At 41.3% G+C, this 22,442-nt stretch overlaps 1 protein-coding gene across 9 annotated transcripts in view; it reads right to left on the bottom strand.

The window, feature by feature from the left end:
• Positions 1 to 22,442, bottom strand: part of MIPOL1 (mirror-image polydactyly 1) — a 753,413-nt gene that overhangs the window by 594,926 nt on the left and 136,045 nt on the right. For 6 of the 9 annotated variants that reach the window (XM_073608913.1, XM_073608905.1, XM_073608904.1 and 3 more), the window contains exon 2: positions 10,255 to 10,352. In XM_073608913.1, coding sequence (XP_073465014.1) covers positions 10,255 to 10,322 — 68 coding nt within the window. In that variant the 5' untranslated portion in view covers positions 10,323 to 10,352. Of the gene's footprint in view, positions 1 to 7,181; positions 7,339 to 10,254; positions 10,353 to 22,442 lie in introns of those variants that run through there. The other 3 variants (XM_073608910.1, XM_073608903.1, XM_073608908.1) reach the window with 2 other exon arrangements.

The raw sequence follows: 22,442 nt of genomic DNA on the forward strand, positions 1-22,442 counted from the left end.
TCATTCAACTAACCAAGTAATTAGAGAATAGTAATTCTATTTTCTATTCTCACAAAGGTGTTATGCGTGGGTTGAACAAAATTTAAAGCGGAAATTTAGCCAAATCCTACGAAAATAAAATAAAAAAAGCAACTTTAGCTGCAATGCTCACCATCAGTCTGGAGCTGTCCATGCACTAAGAGTGGAGCAGCAAAGCAAAATCACATAGGGGTTGGTTTACTAAAACTGGAGAGTGCAAAATCTAGTGCAGCTGTGCACAGAAACCAATCAGCTTCCAGGTTTTTTTTTTTTTTTTTGTTTAAGCTTAACCACTTAAGGACTGGAAGGATTTGCGCCCTTAATGACCAGGCCATTTTTTGCGATACAGCACTGCCTCGCTTTAACTCACAATTGCGCGGTCGTGCAACGTTGTACCCAAACAAAATGTATGTCCTTTTTTTCCCACAAATAGAGCTTTCTTTTGGTGGTATTTGATCTTTATCTTTTGTGCTGTAAACAAAAAAAGAGCGACAATTTTGTAAAAAAAACAATATTTTTTACTTTTTGCTATAATAAACATCCCAAAATAAAAAAACAAAAAAACAAAACAAATTTCTTCATCAGTTTAGGCCAATATGTATTCTTCTACATATTTTTGGTAAAAAAAATTAACAATAAGCATATATTGATTGGTTTGCGCAAAAGTTATAGCGTCTACAAAATGGAGGATAGATTTATGGCATTTTTTATTTTTTACTAGTAATGGCGGTGATCTGTGATTTTTAGCGGGACTGCGACATTGCAGCAAACAGATCGGACACTTTTGACACTTTTTTTGGACCAGTGACATTTATACAGCGATCAGAGCTAAAAATAGCCACTGATTACTGTATAAATGACACTGGCAGGGAAGGGGTTGACACTAGGGGGCGATCAAGGGATTAAGTGTTCCCTAGGGAGGTGTTTCTAACTGTGGGGGCAGTGTACTGACTAGAGGAGGAGAGAGATTGCTGTTCCTGATCACTAGGAACCGCAGATCTCCTCCTTCTCCCCTGTCAGAACAGGGCTCTGTCTGTTTACATTGACAGATCCCCGTTCTGGCTCTCTGAGGAGCGATCGCGGGTGGACAGCGGACATTGTAGGCGCCGACCATGCAAATCAGCTCCGACGGCGCACGTGCACCCCCTATAGCTTCTTAAAGCGGCTGACCTACAATGAATGCGATTCGCGTAGCCATGCCAACTTGCCAAAGCACAACTGTGATGGCTTATCAGCAACTAGTTAATTGAACAAGCTGAAGTTAGAAGCTGATTGGCTACCATGCACAGCTGCACCAGACTGATAGCAAAGGTAACAGGTATACTAAACATATTTAAAGCTGAACAAGTCCTTGTAGCCTCCCTGGCGGTTTTCCCGAGTGTGGCTCGGGGTTACATTTCAGCACCATTAGCGGTAACCCCGAGCCACACTCGGGATTACATCGCAGGATCCTGGTGTGGCTTTACTTACCTTGTCCCCGGGATCCTGCGATGACCCCCGCTGTGTCTGCGGGCTGCGTCCTCCTCCGAAGCCTCTCCTTGCCCGGCTCCGTTCCCTGCGAGCGTCGCGACGCACGGGGGCGGAGCCTGGCGGCAAATTCAAAAAATTTTAAAAATCATAACACATACAGTACTGTAATCTTACAGATTACAGTACTGTATGGAATGATTTCACATCCCTTTTGTCCCCAGTGCTTTGGCCCATGCCCTGCATGCAGTTTTATATTATATATATACTGTTCTTTCTGCCTGGAAACTGGAGATTGTCCATAGCAACCAAAAAGTGTCCCTTTACGTCAAAAGTGGCTTTAGACCAGCTAGAAAACAGCGATAGTAAATTAGAACACTTGCAGAATTGGACGATAGTGAATCGTGGGGAAATTTATTTTATTATTATTTTTTTTTTTTTTTAATTATTTATTTTTATTTATTATATTATAATTTATGTTTTTGTGTTTCAAACTTTATCATACCCGGGATATCTACTAGACTCTTGTTTGGACAGATTTAAGTGTGTTATTGTTAAGAATTACAGACCTACAATATACAACGCCAAATTTCCATGCAAAATAATTGTACCGCTTTCAGCACCTAAAATCCGAAATAACGCCAGGGAGGTTAAGCATTGACAATGCTTAAAAATCCTTCATGCCGCACTTTAGTGATGCATATCATATATGCAGCCAGAGTAGTCATTGCACGTAAGTGGAAATCCAACATCTCCCCATCCCTGAGAGAAGTACAAAAACTGATTGGTGACTCCTACGCATATGAGAAATCCATTGCACTTAAAGAAGGTACTCTGAAAGGATTCACAAAACGTTGGGCATTGTGGGAACAATTCTATAAAAAACACAACACAAGACAGAAAGGGTGATAAAGATCGGAATGGAAGTTACTATTGTTATTTCAGATATGTACAGTTGGAATATCGATAATTTGTTAAATAATAGAGAAAGGAGTCTGTGAACATTTTTTGTATGTTTTATACTTTATATTCTGAAAACTCAATAAAAAATATTTTGAAAAAAAAAAAAAAAAGAAAGATTAATAATACCTACAAATTTTCTATGTTGGCCTATAACAAAAATCTGAAATTGCTGCTCTTCTTGGAAGAGTTGAGGAAGAGCGACATGGGGTGCCTAACAGACAATTCAGAAGCAGAGCCACAATATTGGTTTATCCTGGAAAACATCCTAACAGCAAATGTTACACAAATAGAAAAGAACACTAAACTGTTCTATTTTTCATACTTTGTGTGGCTCTGTTAATTGCCTTACATGAATAAGGATCACTGTTTGGAGGTGAATAGAGAACATTTTGTCTGCTGCTGTTTGCATGAATGCGGCTTTTGAATTTTGCTTGTCAGCACACTTCTTATTCTGTCTGATATTATTCCTTAAAAAAAGACAAAAAAAAAAAAAAAAACACTATGATTTGAATTTATAGTCTGCGTTACAATAAAAAAGAAGAAAACAATAAGTTTTATTACCTTTTGCTTAATTTAGTTTGAGTACAAAGTCCATGTCCTGGCACAAGGTGTGTCAAGTTTATATAGACAGCTGCTAAATAGTGAAAGCTTGTGCACAGCAGCAACCTAACAAGTTTTTTCTTCACTATTTGCATTTCCTTTTGGGGGCATTTTTTATTCTTAGAAACTTTTTTTTAAAATATTTTATACATTTTGAAACATGTGAATATAGAACATTTTGGACCCCGCATGTATAGAATGTCTAAACGTCCGATAAGGGAAAAACCTGTTTAACCAAGCTTTTTCAGGTCACTGCCTGAACAAAGCTAGTAGTACACTGACCTTTTTGAAAATTGCCAACCAATATTATGAAAATACTTCATTTTGATTTTTTTTTTTTGCTGCAAAATAAAAGTGCATTTGTACCTGTTGGTGCCCAAGTTATTAGTAGTACCCTCTGTCTAACAAGAATCAAACAATTCCAATGGTAGTGCATCTACAAAAAACAAAAAAACAAAACCAAAAAAAGAAATACCAGCCCTACACGTATACACTTCTATAATTCCAAATCTCTAATCATACTAACAGAATGTTTTTATCCTGTGGCCTGTCTGGGGATGGGGTTGTATATGCACTTGGCGACTGGCTTTACTGCTACAGGGCAGCCGATCTGTGCAGAATCGCGTATATATTTGTGATTCTGCTTTTCTGGGTAGGGGGCGCACAGCTTCTGCTGTAGTAGTCACAGCAGAAGCCGATCAGCGGGTGTCGGCCAATGGATGAATGCCGGCACCCACTGATCGGCAAGGAGACAGACTGGACAGAGCTCTGCATATGTAATCAATACAGAGCTCTGTCCTGTCAGAGGGGATGTACTGGATTTGGCTTCCCTGGATTAAACCAGCACATCCCTTAGTGCAAGCAGCACACATAATACACACAAAAACACAGGTTAGGCACATATTTAACTATTTGATCGCCCTAGATGTTTAACCCCTTCCCAACCAGTGTCATTAGTACAGTGATAGCATATATTTTTAGCACTGATCACTGTATTATTGTCACTGGTTCCCAAAAAGTGTTAAAAGTATCAGTTAGTGTAAAATTGTCCACTGCAATATCGCAGTCCCGCTATAAGGTGCTTATCACCGCCATTACTAGTATAAAAAAACTGTAGGTTTATGCATTAAAAATTCCAGTATATATCCCATAGTTTGTAGACGCTATATATTTAGCAGAATTTATATTGGCCTAAATTTATGAACAGATTTTTTTTTTTGTTACATTTTTTTATTGGATAGGTTTTCCAGCAGAAAGTAAAAAATATTGTTTTTGTTTTTCTTTTTTTTTACATTTTTTTATTGGATAGGTTTTCCAGCAGAAAGTAAAAAATATTGTTTTTGTTTTTCAAAATTGCCGGCCCTTTTTGGTTTATAGTGCAAAAAATAAAAAACGATGATCAAATACCACCAAAAGAAAGCTCTATTTGTGGGAAAAAATTACATAAATTTCATATCACTTATGTACAGCGTTGCATGACCGCGCAATTGTCAGTTAAAGTAATGCAGTGCCGTATTGCACAAAATGGCCTGGTCATGAAGCGGGTAAATCTTCCAGAGGTCAAGTGGATATAGAAACCTTGTACTGAGGAAAACCTGCACCATCCTTAGGCAGGGTGCAGTGTGGAAATACACTGTAATGCCCCGTACACATGAGTGGAATTTCCGTTGGAAAAATCTTGGATGGTTTTTCTGACGGAATTCCGCTCAAGCTTGCCTTGCATACACACGGTCACACAAAAGTTCTCTGAACTTTTGATCGTCAAGAACGCAGTGAGGTACAACACTACGACGAGACAAGAAAATGAAGTTCAAAGCTTCCGAGCATGCATCGAATTGTTTCCGAGCATGCGTGATTTTTTGCGCGTCCAAATTGCATACAGACGATCGCATTTTCAGATAGGAACTTTTCCCGACCGAAAAATAGAGAACATGCTCCTAATCTTTTGCTGGCTGGAATCCTGCCAGCAAAAGTCCGATGGAGCATACACACGGTCGCATTTTCCGACCAAAAGCTCTCATCGGAGTTGCTTTAGAATGATCAAAGGTATAAAATGATGTAACCACTGATGGTACAGAGTGGTGGTGGTAGTAGTGGTGACAAGGGGTTAATGGTTTTCCTTTTCTTTTTCTTGCTTTTTTTAAAAAGATTTACCATCAGTTTAGAGGTAGTAAAATAAGCATTTTCTGATAAAAATGTCAACAATTTACTTGAAAGTATTTATATATTGCTGCATTCCTTTTCAGGTCAAAGAAGTATGTAAAACTGTGCAGACATTAATGGCAGGTATCTGTGAAGCATTGCAAACACTTCCCAAATGCTTTACATAATCTTGAAAATGTAGATTTATGCAACATTTATGTTTGAGGATGGTGATTGGCAAGCAATGATCGGTAGTTATTGAAGCCTATGGATGCACTTGTGGGCTTCTTAGATGCTTCTCAGCTCATATGGAAGCAATATGGGGTATCTGAGCAGATTTTGGTATTGACTTACTATAACTCTGGAGATAATGGTTACAAGTGGACCTAGTCAGATATACTTTTTTATGTTTAGTGCACCATGTCTAATACTTACATGTATTACTTACCTCTCCTAAGGTTCACAACACTCTTCCTGATGCTACTTTATTTCGCTTTTTTCTCCAGAAGGAAAGGGCCATCCTTTGTTTAGGTATCATCCAACTTCTGGACTGAGATGCTGACGCAGAAATGACCAGATCAGCCCCTGTTGTATTATCTCACCTTGTGACTTGCTACAAAGTTACAATGTTGTAGTTAGGGGACTGAGGAAATGTTTCCTCCTACCTGTAGCAAACTGATGACATCATTCTTGCAGATTGCACCTCTCAGCCTAAGCAAAGTGACTTCCCTGGAGCTCAGGGATTGCTTTTTAATCAGAAAAGGTTGAGTTTTTTTATGTTTAAACTGTTTTATGCTGTTTCTGTATATTGTGACATGTATTTATCTGTGAAGATTTGTAATTACTAAGAGGTCCATTATAACAAAGCTAGCTGCTGAAAGGCATCAAAAAAGCTTGTCTATCACCTACTGATCACATTACATACACACATGCTAACAATTGATTTAAACCTTGATACCAAATGGCCATGTGACCTAGTCCTAAGCTTTTTTTGCAGCACTATAGATAATGTCAGTTCTGTATTTCAATGGTTTTTATTGGAAGTTGCAAAACATGTTTGACATTTTGGCATAAACTATTTGCCATATCTCAATATAAGTATACAACAAAATCTTCACAGAAAAGCAAATTATTAACTTCCGGCCAGCATATCTGTTATTAGATTGTTGCAATTCCGGAAAGGACTAAACACTAAAACAACTAATTAGCATTTCTGTAGTCTAAGAGGCAATTATAATTATCGCACGGTTCCCCCACTCCCCCACACCGGGGGGTCTGACAAATATCTTATCCAGGGTTCCCACACCTTGTCAAATTGGGCTTGTTTGTCCTGTAGGATCGCTGAAGGGCGTTCATTTACCATTATCCATGTCAACTCATTTCAACCAAGTCGAAAGGGATTGAGGGAGTCTTCCATGATCTAGCAATTGCTATTCTGGCTGCCGTAAAAATGAAAGCTACAAGTCTCCCTGTTTGTTTGGGGGTGATAATGTTAGTTCTATCTCAAATTAGAATAATAGCCACTTTTCATGTGTACAACTTATGATATACAGGCATGTCAATGTGAATATTTAATTTGTTCCATTCTACGGAGAAATCAACAGGAGGTGATGTAATGTGCAAAAATGGGTGGGAACACCAAAAGTCCCAAGTTGGTGGGAAGAGAGTTGGGAATTATGGAAAAGAACTCTAGATGTTGGACTATCCAACACACACAGTACAGAAAGACATGTGCTGACTCAACCCACAAGGCTCAAACTAAAACATCACTTTTGGGTGCACTGACCTTTTAAATAGATGTATAATCCCGATATGGATTAAACTGACAATATGGCCGTGGTCAGTAAAGTGTCAGTTTACCCCATATTTGCAATATGTGCCTAATTAAAGAGATTGTAAATGATCACCTTGTAAAACAACCCATTCAATTTAAAAGAGAAATGAAAGGCAAAATATTTCTGTATAGATATTAAAAAAAAAATTATAAATACCTTAAGCCAATTTTCAGCTTTCAGCGCTGTAGTTTATTAAATGACAATTGCGCGGTCATGCTACACTGTACCAGAACCAAATTTTTTTTCATTTTGTTCCCACAAATAGAGCTTTCTTTTGGTGGTATTTGATAATCTCTGGGATTTTTATTTTCTGCTAAACAAATAAAAAAAGACAGAAAAAATTGAAAATAAAAAAGGTTTTTCTTTGTTTCTGTTACAAAACTTTGTAAATAAGTATGTTTTTTCCTTCACTGATGGGCACTGATAAGGCTGCACTGATGAGGTGGCACCAATGAGGTGGCACCGTTTGGTGGCACTGATGATGGGCACTAATATGCGGCACTGATGGGCATTGATTGGTGGCACTGATGGGCACTGAAAGGTGGCACTGATGGGCATCACTGATAAGGAGGCACTGATGGGCATCACTGATAAGGAGGCACTGGCAGGCATTAGTGATGGGCATTGATTGGCAGAATTGGGGGCACTGATTGTCATCAATTGTGGGCACTGATTGGCATCCCTGGTGGCCATGGGTGGCATACCTGGTGGTCACAAGTGGTGGGCATCCCTGGTGGTCCTGGGTGAGCATCCTCAGGAGGGCTGTGCTGATAATCAATCAGCGCAGACCCCCCCTGTCAGAGGGGCAGCCCATGGGCTCTCCTCTACTCGCGGCTGACAGACAAGTGAAGAAAAGCCGATACACAGCTTTTCCTATTTACTCCATGATCAGCTGTGATTGGACACAGCTGATCACGTGGTAAAGAGACTCCATCAGAGACTCTTTACCTAGATCGGAGTTGCACTGTGTCAGACTGACACGCTGCACCACCGATCACCTCGCTGAGCGCCCCCGCGTGCGTGCGCCGGCTCGTTATCCTGATCACGTCAACGTCAACTAAACCACTTTGCGCACATCATATTGCTATAGGGTGGGCGGGAAGTGGTTAATAAATGATCATATTCCCTCTGTTCTAAGCTGCATACAAGCTGGGAGGAGGAGAAGCAGAAGCACACTGAGCTTCCCAGTGAATGGCTGTGCAGCGGGGGGCATTTCAGGACAAGTCTGATCATTGGACTAGAGCACACTGAGTTCCCAGCATAGCTACCAAACTGACCACAATGTGCTCTCTTGCTTAGTGTGGTCAGTTCTTAACAGGAAAGCAGAGAGACTGGCAGGAACACCAGAGATTTCTCATAAAGGAATACAAAGAGAAAAGGATACTTTCTCATACAAGTACATGGTGCAGCAGGCACATATCAGGAATATGAAGTGTTGGGGTAACAAACGCTTTAATATAGTATGTATAAATATATGCCATTTTGTTGGTAAAGTAGATTATGACCAGAGAGGGATCACTATGACACAGCTGGCCAGCTTACGTATCTATTTCAATAAACTGCATGCCAACCAAGAATGCTTCTTTTTAATTCAAAGTTGTTAGGGGTTTATAAGAGCTTTGTGCAAGAGATAGACAAACATTTTTTTTTTTTTTTACATTTCAAAAGTTTTTATTTTTCAGTTTAGAAAGATACATAGAAAAAGCAATACAAAACAGTACAGAGAAAATAAAAAAATGAAATAAATAATCTGACAAGGTTGGAGGTTGTAGTATGAAATGCATGACAGGAGCTATGCTTGAGAACATAGCTCATAAAGTAAATGGATACACAAAAGACACTTAAAGAAGAAATATGGTCAAAAATATTTTGGCTATACTTCTCCTATGGATCACAGAAGTGCAGTTCGTTCTGCACTCCTGTGATCCGTTTTTAGCCAACGGAGGACTAAGGACCACTGTTGGCTGACGTCGCATAGCCTGTCCAGGCTTTACCAAGATCCCAACCATGTGGTTGGTATCCGCCCAGAAGCCTGGAAAGGCATCTTGATCAGTCTCTCAGTGATCCGCTGAGAACCTGAGCCAGCTTCTCCAGCTCCCTCCACTGCCCAGCACTCCAGTGAGCGCTGGAGGGGAGAGCAGAGAGATGGCGACTGACAGTCCCAGCTCTCTGCTCAGAGCGGAGGGGAGAACTGACCAATCAGTAGTGTTTTCTCGCTCAGTTCTCACTACAGAGCCGGAGTGGGACAGATGCAGCATTGAATGGATGCTGCATCCACCTAGGTGAGTATAAATGTTTATTGTTTTTTTTAATCTTGTACTTCTTTTTTAAGCAGGCCATAGATTATACAATTTTCTTTCCTTCCACCACTCCCACAGCGCTACAACTTTCTGCCGGCAGGGAGCCTTCCTTGCTGGCAGAACACAATTAATGTTGCCGGCTGTACCAGGCGGAACAAATCGTTCTGGAAAAACCCAACAGGTTAGTTGTACACAAGTTGATTGATAGATCAACTTGTGTACAACCAGGATGCCCATACATGGATCGAAATTTGACCTTCTCAACCAGCTGAAGTTTGATCCATGTATAGCAGGCTTTAGAGATAAGGAATAAACAGTACATTGCAAAAACTGGAGCACACCGGGCATTTAAGTACGTTAGATACACTAGGCCTGTAGGAACAATGGGTAAACCATGCAGTAAGCATGTAGATTAAACCAAACAATGAGATATGATGGGTGTACCAGTCATGTAGAAACGCTAAGTAAGCCATAGATTTAGCTAACATAAGTAAACAATATATTAAGATATGATGAGTAAATTGTACATACAATATACGGTGAATAAACCAAGCATTTTGATATAACGTATATTCCAAGCATGTAGAAGCAATGGGTAAACCAAGCACTACAATACTGTGAGTAAACCAAGCATTTAGATGTGATGGGTTAACCAGGTATTTAAGTATAATAGGCATACCAGGCATATAAGTATGACGGATAATAAATAAAAAGCAATGTAAAACCCATAAAACTTCAGATGTTATCATAGGTGAACTCTCACATATGGTCAGACAGATCAAATAAGCAGAAATAAAGAACAGTAAGTAAGAGGAGAAAAAGAGAAAGGAGAGAGGAAAAGCACAAAAAAGAAAAATCACAAGATTCTGGGCACATGACCAGGCACCCATATCTCTATGTATACAATTATGTAAATGAAACAAGCTCACCATAAAATAAATTGTTCAATGCTCACAATATACCGCAATGCCAATTTCCTCTGAAGAAATGCCGTCATACATTTCTGTTGCAACAGCTGGAGCTCTGCCTAAAAGGCAAACACAAGTGATAAGACAATACAGAATTGACTGCGCATTTAAAAAAAATAAATATATAAAAAATGCATACCCATATACAAACATCAAGTAAAAACATGAAGCATTTGTAGATAACAGTGTAACTCTTTACAGTTCCTGGTGAGATTTTACAGAAAGTGTTTATTTCCTTCATACAATTATTAGTATATTTAGTACTTGTAACTAGCAGGTGGCTATTTCAAGACAACAGCTCCAGCGATTCTGGTGGCCGGCTTACTATATTCAGAAGTCTAAATAGACTAGGTTGTAAAGGGGAAGTGTGGGGGTTCTGGAAAAAAAACAAACAAAAAAAAAAATTCATATTGACCTCCATGCTGCAAAGTTGCTGTGATGCTGCATCTGTCCCTCGCCAGCTCTGAGACCGAGAACCAAGCAATCACATGACTACTGGTCGCTCAGTTCTTGGTCTTCCCAGAGCAGTGACTGCAGTCACCGCTCTCTTCTCTGCTCTTCCAGTGCTCACTGGAGTGCCAGACTGGGGAGGGGGTTGGAGTGGCTGGCTCAGGCTTTCAGTGGCTCGCTAAGAGGCTGTGTCAGCTACTGATCAGGCATCTGGGCATGGGTGGCCATCCATTAGGGGCGCCCGGGCGGCGCCCCTTCTCTCCTCGCCACCCCCTATATGCAATGGATAGATTCATGCATAGCATGAATCTATCCATGGCCGCCGCGGCCGCCCCCTATTCATGTGTCCGGCCCCTTTCAGGGCACCGGGCACATAAATTACAGTGGCCAGGGTTTTTTTTCAAGCACCTGATTAGAGCCAGAGGCTCTAATAGGTTTCAAAATAGGGTGGGCTCGGGTCGCAGAGGATGCGTCTGCAGCCCACCCAGGTGTGTTGCAACAGGGAATTAATATTCGCTGTTGCAACACTGATCCTTCTCCTAGCCAATCGGGAAGCGGGTCTGATACCCGTCATCGAATTGGCTGAAAGGACAGGCGATCCTATTGGACACTTAGGAGGGGAGGAGACACAGCGGAAGTGAGGAGGAGAAGAGCTGCTGGCCGATGCCTGGATGCCCGATCCCCGCCGTCACTCCTCGGATGCACTATCCCTGCCGCTGCTCCTCGGATGCCGGCCGCCTAGATAGCGTAAGTGCCGGTGGACAGTAGTGTGGGGGGGGGATTCGGTTGTTTGCCGCAGCCCCCCCTCCCACCAAACAAAAAACCGCCAGCCACCACTGCATCTGGGTGGATCCCAACATTACTGTATGACGTCAACTTACAGCAGGCTTTAGCCCACTGTTGGCTGATTCTGGATCACAGGAGAGCACAAGCAAGTGTATTTTTGTGACCCAGAACAGAAGTATGGTCACAAAAGCTTTAGCTATACTTCTCTTTTAATAAAACTAAACAGGAGAACAGATTACGGACTGCTAAATGACTTGTGAAGGGACACACAATACTCTTCTACTAGTAGAAAAGAGCCAGTATGAATGTTAAGTCTGAAGAAGCAATACACAAGTGTGCTCTGCAAACTGAGTGTTAAGAAGGCTTTCTATAATTAGTTATTTGTAAATAAAAGATTTGGAAAATCTAAAGAAAAATGGCAAAAATATCAATATATAAACTTACAAAAAAAAAATGATGAAATAACTAAAAAAACTTTATATCAAATTTCAACTGACAGGTTTAAAGCTGAACTCCAGGATAAACAAAATGTTGTCTAAACACAAGAGGCATGTGTATTTTTACTTATATCTTTATCTGCTTCTGGTACAATGCCTTGCAAAAGTATTCACCCCCCTTGGCTTTTTACCTATTTTGTTACATTATAGCCTTTAGTTCAATGTTTTTTTAATCTGAATTATATGTGATGGATCAGAACACAATAGTCTAAGTTGGTGAAGTAAAATTAGAAAAATATATACATAAAACTATTTTTCAGAAATAAAAAACTGATAATTGGCATGTCCGTATGTATTCACCCACTTTGTTATGAAGCTCATAAAAAGCTCTGGTGCAACCAATTACCTTCAGAAGTCACATAATTAGTGAAATGATGTCCACCTGTGTGCAATCAAAGTGTCACATGATCTGTCATTACATATACACACCTTTTTGAAAGGCCCCAGAGGCTGCAACACCTAAGCAAGAGGCACCACTAACCAAACACTGCCATGAAGACCAAGGAACTCTCCAAACAAGTAAGGGACAATGTTGTTGAGAAGTACAAGTCAGGGTTACCCTGTTTCCCCGAAAATAAGACCTAGCGTGATTGTCAGTGATGGCTGCAATATAAGCCCTACCCCCCAAATAAGCCCTAGTTAAAGTCCTTGTAGGTCTTATTTTCAGGGTAGGGCTTATTTTCAGGGAAACAGGGTAGGGCTTATTTCACGCTAGGTCTTATTTTCGGGGAAACAGGGTAGGTTATAAAAAAAAATATCCAAATCTTTGATGATCCCTAGGAGCACCATCAAATCTATCATAACCAAATGGAAAGAACATGGCACAAGACAGCAAACCTGCCAAGAGACGGCCGCACACCGAAACTCACGGACCGGGCAAGGAGGGCATTAATCAGAGAGGCAGCACAGAGACCTGTGGAACCTAAGGGGTTTATCCTGCAAATTGTGTAAAAGGACTGTTTGATCCTGTCTTCTCTGATCCACCCCTTCTTTTGCTGCCCCCAATCTGCTGATAATACAGAGCCTTGGGGGCACTCTGCACATGCTCAGTTGGTGTGTATTTCCAGAAAGTTTTTTTTTTTCTTAGAAGGGTGCATGTGATCAGCACAGGGCCAATCAGTACTGTCCAGACAGAAGCTCGGGGGTTCTGCAGCCTAGGACAGTCAGAGGAGAATGAAAACTCCTACAAGCTTTAACCTGTGTTCTGCTGAACACTGATAGAAGTCACGAGGCTGCTATATACTGCTGATGAGAAAAGGTATTTAGCAGTTTATATTTACTAAAATAATTGCATTTCCATGTTCTGTGTACTGTGGTAGACCAGATATAGTGAATGCAGAGTCCTGGGTTTAGCAACACTTAAAAGTGTAAATTCACCACCCCCCCTCAGGTTCCCGCTGTAATTACCTCCTTGGGTGATGAGCTGTTGGTGCCCATGCAGCTGATGTAGCGGTCCAAATTGCTGCAGAAGAGGGAGAATAGCACTGTGGAGACCAACAGCTCAGCACCTACGGAGGCAAAAAAAAAAAAAAAAGGAAAGAAAAGATAACAGATTCCTCTATCCACAAACCAGGTGGATGAAGGAATCTCTGGTTGGAAACTGTATTTTGAAAGCAGGACCACTGCTTTCAAAATACACTGATGGTTGCCACCAATATGTCCCTTCAACTTCTGTCAAGTGGCCACACACTGTTCAAAACTTGGCCAGACCCTGCTGAACTGGAAGAATTTCGATCAGCTTAAGACTTCATGCACACTACAGCTCCTAAACTTGAGTTTAGGAGCTTTTGGCGTTTTTTTGCCAAAGCTCCCTAAACTCAACTCCATAAAAGCCTGTATGTCCATGTACACATAGATTTTTAGCATTGTTTAAGAGCTGCTGCAGTTAGGGGATGTTCAGGATAGGAATGTTTTGACCGTTGCCTGCGGGAAACCACAAAAACGTGGCAAAACTGTGATTTTTTCATGTTTTCCCATGGCACATCGCGCCCAAGTGTACATGGAGCCTAAAGCCCCATACGCATGGGCAGAATGTCGGGAGACATTTGCTGGCTCAAAAAAAAAAAACGTCCGACATTGTGTCCGTGTGCATGTCATTCTGTCTGACAGAAGACATAGAAAACCAGCTGCCGACCGACTCCCGATCAGCGCTCTCAACCAATAGCAGAGAGCGCTAATCAGAGTGTTCTGGGTGGGGGGCAACCCCCTGTCAGAACACAACAGCTCAGCGGGGGAGATTGCTAGACTAACATTGCATGGTTAGTACAGCCGTCCAAAAGGGGGCGACAGGGGTTGCACGAAAAAAACTAGTGTGTACCAGGCTTTAGGGCAGTTTTACCAGCTAAAGGCCTAACTGACAATGCACACAGATCAACAACTTAACACTGCACACACACAGGTGAAACACAAGATATGTTCAAACTAAGACAATGTATTGTTAACTCTTGTTAATTTATTAGTTGAGGCTCTGGGAAAAAACTGTTTCCAGGTCTCAAAATCTGTATCTTATCTTTGGTATTATACAGTATGTCCAGCGGCTCTACCATTCTGTACTTATCACTTCCCTGGTAATTGTGCCACACACAATGAGAAAATCGGACAAAAAGAATTGCATTCGAACTGATCGTCTGATGATCTTATCGTTAGTACACAGTTTTCGAGAGCCGATTACAACAGTTCATGTGAAAATATCCAAAGGGACAAGCACAACATTTTTTGTCATAAGATAACAGAACAAACCATTTTTGTGTAATTAGTATGGTATTTGTACGAAAAATTGAGTGACCAAGACCACGCATGCTCGGAAACAAAAGAACACATCACAATACAATACATCACTTCCAAAGCTGTATTCTGTCTTACAAGAATTTTGAAAAGAAAAATCATTTGTCTGATATTGTCACCGCGTGTACTAGGCTTTATTATTATTATTATTATTATACAGTATTTATATAGCGCCAACAGTTTACGTAGCGCTTTACAACTTGAGGGTAGACAGTACAAGTACAATACAATTTGATACAGTAGGAATCAGAGGGCGCTTTAGTTGTTAGTTTAGGTTATAGCCTCTGTTTTTTATTTTTATTTAACATTGTTTTTGAGTTATAAAAAGATAGCGGTAGCTTGAGTTTATTCTCCATTATAATACTTAATAAACATGAAAAGACAAAAACCTTTATCTTTGAATCTCACCTAGGGTTTCCATCATATCCCATTAGAAAAATGTATAAGTGGTCTTGCGCTATTCCTTCGTGAAAAATAAATCAGTGACTAAACATACAATATAAACATGTCCAATAATGTATAATGTAAATAACAAACAACAAAAGTGATTGCTATCCAAACATATATTGTTCAATAGACCGATGGGAATAAATTGCTCAAGTTATAACCGATGATCAGTCATTTTAAGGAATGCTCCCACAAATTCTTTGTACTTCCACCAACACCTCAGTGCTCACAGAACTCTCACTTCATAACCATATATATACCATAAGAGCCCTTGGTCAAATTCCAATATGGGGTCAGTGATCATTCCTCCCAGGACCTCCGCCATATCTCCTCTCTCTGCAGTTAAGGATCCAGGCACCGAGGGCTCCAGTTCCATATGTGGGGGTGAAATACACAAAATGCCTCCAATAGTGTAAAACGTTTAAAATAAATCAATTTATTTAAAAGAGGATAACATGCTTACATCAAAGCAGAATAAAAAGTGCATGGAATTCTAAAAACAATGGCGTTTTCCGCCTCTCACATCACTTCCGGTCCGCTCTGGCCCTCCCCTTTGCGTTAAGTCAGGTCATGTGACTTTCTCACCACCCCCTGAGGAAGTCACATGACATGCTGTAATGCGTAGGACGTGGCCTAAGCGGACAGAGGACCGGAAGTAACGCAATTGTTTTTATAATTCCATGCACTTTTTATTCTGCTTGGATGTAAGCTTCTTTTAAACAAATGGATTTATTTTAAACGTTTTACACTATTGGAGGCATTTTGTCTATTTCACCCCCACATATGGAACTGGAGCCCTCGGAGCCTGGATCCTTAACTGGAGAAAGAGAAGATATGGTGGAGGTCCTGGGAGGAATGATCACCGACCCCATATTGGAATTTGACCAAGGGCTCTTGATATATGGTTATGAAGTGAGAGTTCTGTGAGCACTGAGGTGTTGGTGGAAGTACAAAGAATTTGTGGGAGTATTCCTTAAAACGACTGATCATCAGTTATAACTTGAGAAATTTATTCCCATCAGTCTATTGGACATTATATGTTTGGATATCAATCACTTTTGTTGTTTGGATTGTTTGTTATTTACATTATACATTTTTCACGAAGGAATAGCGCAACACCACTAATACATTTTAGTTTATGCACGTGTAGTTGTGAACACATTAGATATTGAAGCAATTCCCCTGAAGTCACTTTTGTTTATTCACTTATATTTATTTCACTTTTTCAGTACATAGTAGTGCAGAGGATTATTAACATTCAACCCATATCTCATTAGAAGTCAGCAGGCGCTTATCCTAGTAACAATAAAACATTAACACAACCCTGGATAAGAGATTAAAGGGGACTACCAGAAGACATTGTTGACTATGAAGAGAAATCAGCCAAATAGAGCAAATACCAGGCAAGTATGCAGCCTGTTTATTCTGAACTTACCCATTTGTGCTATTTTCAATAGAATGTGATACTTTGCTCTGTAGGTAACCCAGCAAAACAGTCTTCCTGTTATAGGTAGGAATTCTGTGCACTCCCTAATCACACTTGGTTATATTTACTTTACTCGCTATTCACAAATGTTTTTAACATGTATCAAATAAAATCACAGTTAAAACATCATATGCAGCCTGCCACAAATGGTTTTATTTTAGCCCTAGAGTGTGTTTGTGTAATTGTGGCAGGGACATTAGATTGCAAGCTCCATTGGGTAAGCACTACTGTGAATGGTACACTGTTATATATAAAGTCTTTAAACAAGAATCAAACACTATAAATGCAGTAAAAACAGAACATTTTTAGTCCTAGTGGACTACAGATGACACACAGTGGAAATGATTGGTATTGCAGGTAATGTGGTAATTCATAAATATAAAATAGGCAATATCTTTCTATCGTGTTTATCATCATCCAGAAAATAATATCACATTAAAATAAAAATTCACTGTTGCCGCAGTGGTTAGTTCTCTACACTGAATTATAATTTTTTTGGACAAACAAAATTAAAGTGAGCCTGTTACAAATTGAGCAATTCAAACATATGATGGAAAAAATGTAGATGTAACAGACAGAGATAACTTTAGCTGCAGTTACAGGCAAATCTCAATAGAGCCTTCAAAGCAGTGGTTCTCAACTCCTGTCCTTAGGACCCACTAACAGGCCAGATTTAAAGTATTACCTTGGGGAAATGCAGATTAGAGAACTGCAATTACTGAGTATCAAATGATATCACCTGTGATGTATTTCAGTTATCTTGCAAACCTGGCCTGTGCCGTCCTGAGGACAAGAGTTGAGAACCACTGCTTTAAAGCCTTTAAAATCCGATACTTGGAAGGACTGCTGGGGATGCGGCCATTCGGAGAACAGCTATTTTTTTTTAATGAATACAAGGTGTTCTCTGATTGTATGAAGTGAAGAGGAAGAGTGGAAAACCTCATGATCACCATCTCATCCAATCAAAGAATGCTGTATATTCAATGAGAAAATACACAAGGGCTTCTATAAATTGCGGTGATGCACCTGGAAGATCAGGGCTATCACTGTATGTAGCACAGACTACTACAATGATTTTCATTATTCTCCGTGACCCTCCACATTTCACATGGCACCAAGCTGGAACAATGTAAGATAGTAAACAATATGATTCATAGAGTTTCGTTTTAAAGTTGAATTTGACTCCACCCCCTTCTGCCTCTCAAGTCTCCCGATTGGCTGTTTAATATGGTGGACTGATCCACTGACCAATAGGGAGGCTAATGCCCCGTACACACGGTCGGATTTTCCGATGGACAATGTCCGATCGGAGAGTGTTGTCGGAAATTCCGACCGTGTGTGGGCGCCATCGGACATTTTCCATCGGATTTTCCGACACACAAAGTTGGACAGCAGGAGATAAAATTTTCCGACAACAAAATCCGATCGCGTCAATTCCGACCGTGTGTGGCCTGTTCCGACGCACAAAGTGCCACGCATGCTCAGAAGAAATTCCGACACGGGACAGCTCGTTCTGGTAAACGTAGCGTTCGGAATGGATACAGCACTTTCGTCACGCTGCAATGTTCAAAATGGTTTAATACAGCGCACTCTCTTCTTCTTTATAATGTGACAAGAATTAAGTAGTTTTGCTGCTCATATTCACACACACTTCTCACAAACTTATTTCGTTACTATTTATCGGGATTCCCTCAATATATTTTGATTTCTCACATCTGACAACAAAATTTTTTGTTTTTTTTGGACTTTAATGTAGATTCTTTTTTTGTGTTTCTCTTTTTTTTTTTTTTTTTTTGGTGATTTTGATTTGTATTCCCGAAAATGTTTGTGTGTGTTTTTGGTGACAAGTTCCCACAACACCACTAATATGTTGTTCTATTTAATCTGTAGGAGATTGTTTGGTGTTGTTGTCCCTTATTGTACTTTAGAAATGTACCTGAATCGTCACCAACAAACTGTCCTTTTTGGATGAAAACACACACAGGAGAGTAGAATTTACCCAAAAAATTTATTAAGGGCTCACAACTATAAACAAAGAGGGAGGCAACGCTGGAGAAACTGCAGAAGTGGGTGAAGCCTTGGACCCCCAGGGCAGACATCAATTATTTAAAAGCAAAATTGGTGGCCTGAGGAGTCCTTATCTAAGGGAGGGCAGTCTGGTCCAGAAGTCCCAGAGATCATGAACAGCAGCAGATGACATCTGTGTCCCCAGGCTGTGGTCATACGAGAGACTGCAGCTTTTGTCAGACCAGACTGAACCCAGGGCCATCACTCTTTGGTCTTCCTTCCACGCTTCCTTACAGCCTTTGGCTGTGGTGGTGGAGTTGTGGCAGCAGGAGGAGGATCGTCCCTCTCAATGACATCCGTCTTGTGTGTTAGTTCCCCACTCTCCCCCTTACGAAGGACTTTATAAATCAGGTCCTCAGAGATCTTGCGTTGACCCTCCTGCATGCCCTGCAATTTTGTGGCAGCCATGCAGGCAAAGGCCTCTTCAGGATTGGGGAAGGCTCGGAGGGACGCCGAAGCCTCCTGGATCAGCCTGTACGCTGAATCCTGCACGGGACTCGGAGTGGCCTTCCTGGCTCGTTTATATGGCAGGCGGAGGGGAGGGACCTGAGACTCAGTCAGGCTGCGACTTGTCCCAGGCTTCTCTTGGCTGCCACTTAGCCCCGCCTCCTCCTGGCTGCCACTAATCCCCGCCTCCTCCTGGCTGACACTAATAATCCCCGCCTCCTCCTGACTGCCACATTCCACAGCCTCCTCCTGGCTGAGGTCTTCCTGTGTATGAAAAAGGGACATAGTTTTAGTTTTTTAGTCATCAATCACACACAATTTTCACCTCCTGACTGCTGCAAATTGAATGTTAACAAATATAACAGACTATGCTTCTGAGCCCAGCAGTTTTCATTCTTTTCCCAATTTTGGGTGCCCACTACTGTCTATTGATATGTAAAGCACTTTTTTTAATCAGCAATTAGTGATCAATAATAACATCTAATAAACATCATTTATTTATTGCCCAGAAATCTGTAGAAGAATGCTATACCTGACTCCAGCTGGGCTCCTCCATTTCTTCCTTGCTGGAAGGCCCAGGTTGGACATCGGAAGCCTCAGCTGGGGTGGAAGGAAGCGTGGAAGGAAGAGTAGAGAGGGATTCCCTGACTTCAGTGTGGTCTGACAGAAATCGCAGTCTCTCGTAGTACCACAGCCTGGGGACATAAACGTCATCTGCTGCAGCTCCGGACCTCAGGGAATCTGTGACCTTCTTGTGTTTCCTGAGATATGTGCTCCTCAGGCCACCAATTTTAGCTTTCAAATAAGGGATGGTTGCTGTGGGGACCACCGGCTTCACCAACTCCAGCAGTTTCTCCAGCGCTGCCTGCCTCTACTGTTTGTGATTATAGTGGGGGTGTCTCACTTGCCACAGACAGGGCAGCTCCCTGTACTTGTCTATGAACAGGGGCAGGAAATTGTGGTCGTTGAACCCATCCATTTTCTCTGTAAGACACAACACAAGACAAAGCCTAATGTCAGGCCAAACTCCCCTAATCTTGTTACAATATAGGCTTCCATTTCGAAGCAGTATAGGCCCAAGTTTAGATCCTACCTTCGTTAGCACGATCGGCGTCTCCGATGCTCCTTCCTCCGCTCACAGATCGTACGTAAGACGCGCGCGTTACTATTTATACACACTGCGCATGCGTATAACTCCGCCCGCCCCTGACGTTCTTTCTAGTCTATTCCCCGCCCCTTTTCGTTCGGCGCAGTGGGGGAAGAGCACATGGCGGATAGACAGCAGGATCGTGCTAATTGTAGCAACGAGGAGGAGGAGGAGGAAAGGCTGGAGCCTGAAACGTCCCGATCCAGAAGGAGATTAAAGGACTCAAATATGTCCTTTGGGGAGATGTTGGAGATGGTGGACATCCTGAAGAAGGCCGACTATGATGGAAAGTATGGGCCTTACCCCAACCCCAATGTCCGCAAGGCCAAGATCATGGCGAAAGTGGTCAGGAGTCTGCACCGGAAATTCGGGGTACGACGATCGAAAGATCAGCTCAGGAAGCGGTGGTCGGACCTGAAATTACGAGAACACGAGCAGTACAGAAAGATCCGGAGAGTGCTGCAAAAAAGTAAGTAGTTGTGCTGTGTTCCTATTCTTTATGTTTATGACGTTCGTGCTGCTCCATGTGCTTTTAGGAACTGTTGTACAGTTTAAAATGGCAACTTTCATGTTCATGGGCACATTATTCGTTCGGATCAAACATTTTTATTTCGGACGATAAAATACCATTGTTTAGGCCATATGCATTTGGCCACCATTTTGACGCCCTATACTTGTCTTCAAAGAATTGTGTTGTGTAGATGGCTTTGTTACTAGAATGAAATGCAAACTAGATTCTGTGTAAGGAGAAGACACTGAGCAGCTGTTTTCACATCTGGACACTGGAGCACTAGTGTGGGACCCCAGAACACCATTTTTATTAGGGGGGCCACACAGGTGCCCCACTGTATACTATAGGGGGGGCTACATCTGTGAAGCTTTTACCAAACAGGTAAAGTATTGCAGCTTGACAAAGGGCACTAAAAAAGCTACATCTTGGAACTCGGCTAAAATAGACAATTTTACCCCACTTCCAAGCAATGTTTCATCTTTATAGTTCTGACATTAAATATCTGTGTGCTAAGTATACCATTTTTGTTTTACATAGGGGAGAAAAGACTCGGAGGACACCCCTCATCCGAGGAGACCAGAGCCCCCCTCCCCTCTGGAAGAAGGGGAAATCCTCCCAACACAAGATGAGCAGGAGGATGAAGACGTGGTGGAAGTAGTCACCACAACAGGTGAGTGTCTGCGACCACAGGCTCAGATAAGAGATGGATTGCGGCATTTTTTGGAAACCTAATTTATTTTGGGTTCCCTCTCTTTTTAGGTGATCGTGAGGTTGTGGATGAAGATCCTTTCACATCCGAAAGTGCCCAGATCCTGATCGGGGAGATCATGGGGTGTAATTTACAATTGGAAAACATCAAGCAAAACATCAATGATGTTATTCCAAAATATAAAAACATCATTGATGTTTTGGGGCGAGTTTAAAACCCCTCCAAATCACTTTCTTCTTTTGTGTGCTACAATGTGCGAAATGATTTTTCCCAAAGCCAAATTTGGAGGATGCACACAGTGTGTCAACATGTGCTATCTGCCATCATGGGAGATCAATGGACGCGTTTTTGGGGTGCAACCCCTTCCTCAATAATAAAGTAGCTGTGAGGAAGGGCTTTCTCCCCCAAAACACGTCCCTTGATCCCCCCTGATGGCAGATAGCACATGTTGACATTGGGAAATTTGTGTGCATCTTCCAAATTTGGCTTTTCCAGGGGTGATTTCCCCCCATCTGAACGCAATATCAAACACAGTTCCTAAATACTCATGTCTGATATTGCCTTCAAGTTCTACCAAATGTGACGTTTGTAAGATCAAAGATTTGTGTCTTTCTTGTGGGTTTTACACAGGCCTGTTTTCTATAAAATGCACATTTTGATTTTGGATAATGACACCACAAAAATTGGTATACAACAAACATGTTGGTTTGTCAGAAAAACCTTTGGTAAATGCACATGTGATTGTGCAGGTATTAAAAAGATTGTTCATCAAGAATGTGTGGATTATTGTCTCACGCTACAACACTTTTGGGGTGATG

The sequence above is a fragment of the Aquarana catesbeiana genome, linkage group LG13 (genome assembly GCF_042186555.1).
Source record: "Aquarana catesbeiana isolate 2022-GZ linkage group LG13, ASM4218655v1, whole genome shotgun sequence".
In the NCBI taxonomy this organism is placed as follows: Eukaryota; Metazoa; Chordata; class Amphibia; order Anura; family Ranidae; genus Aquarana; species Aquarana catesbeiana.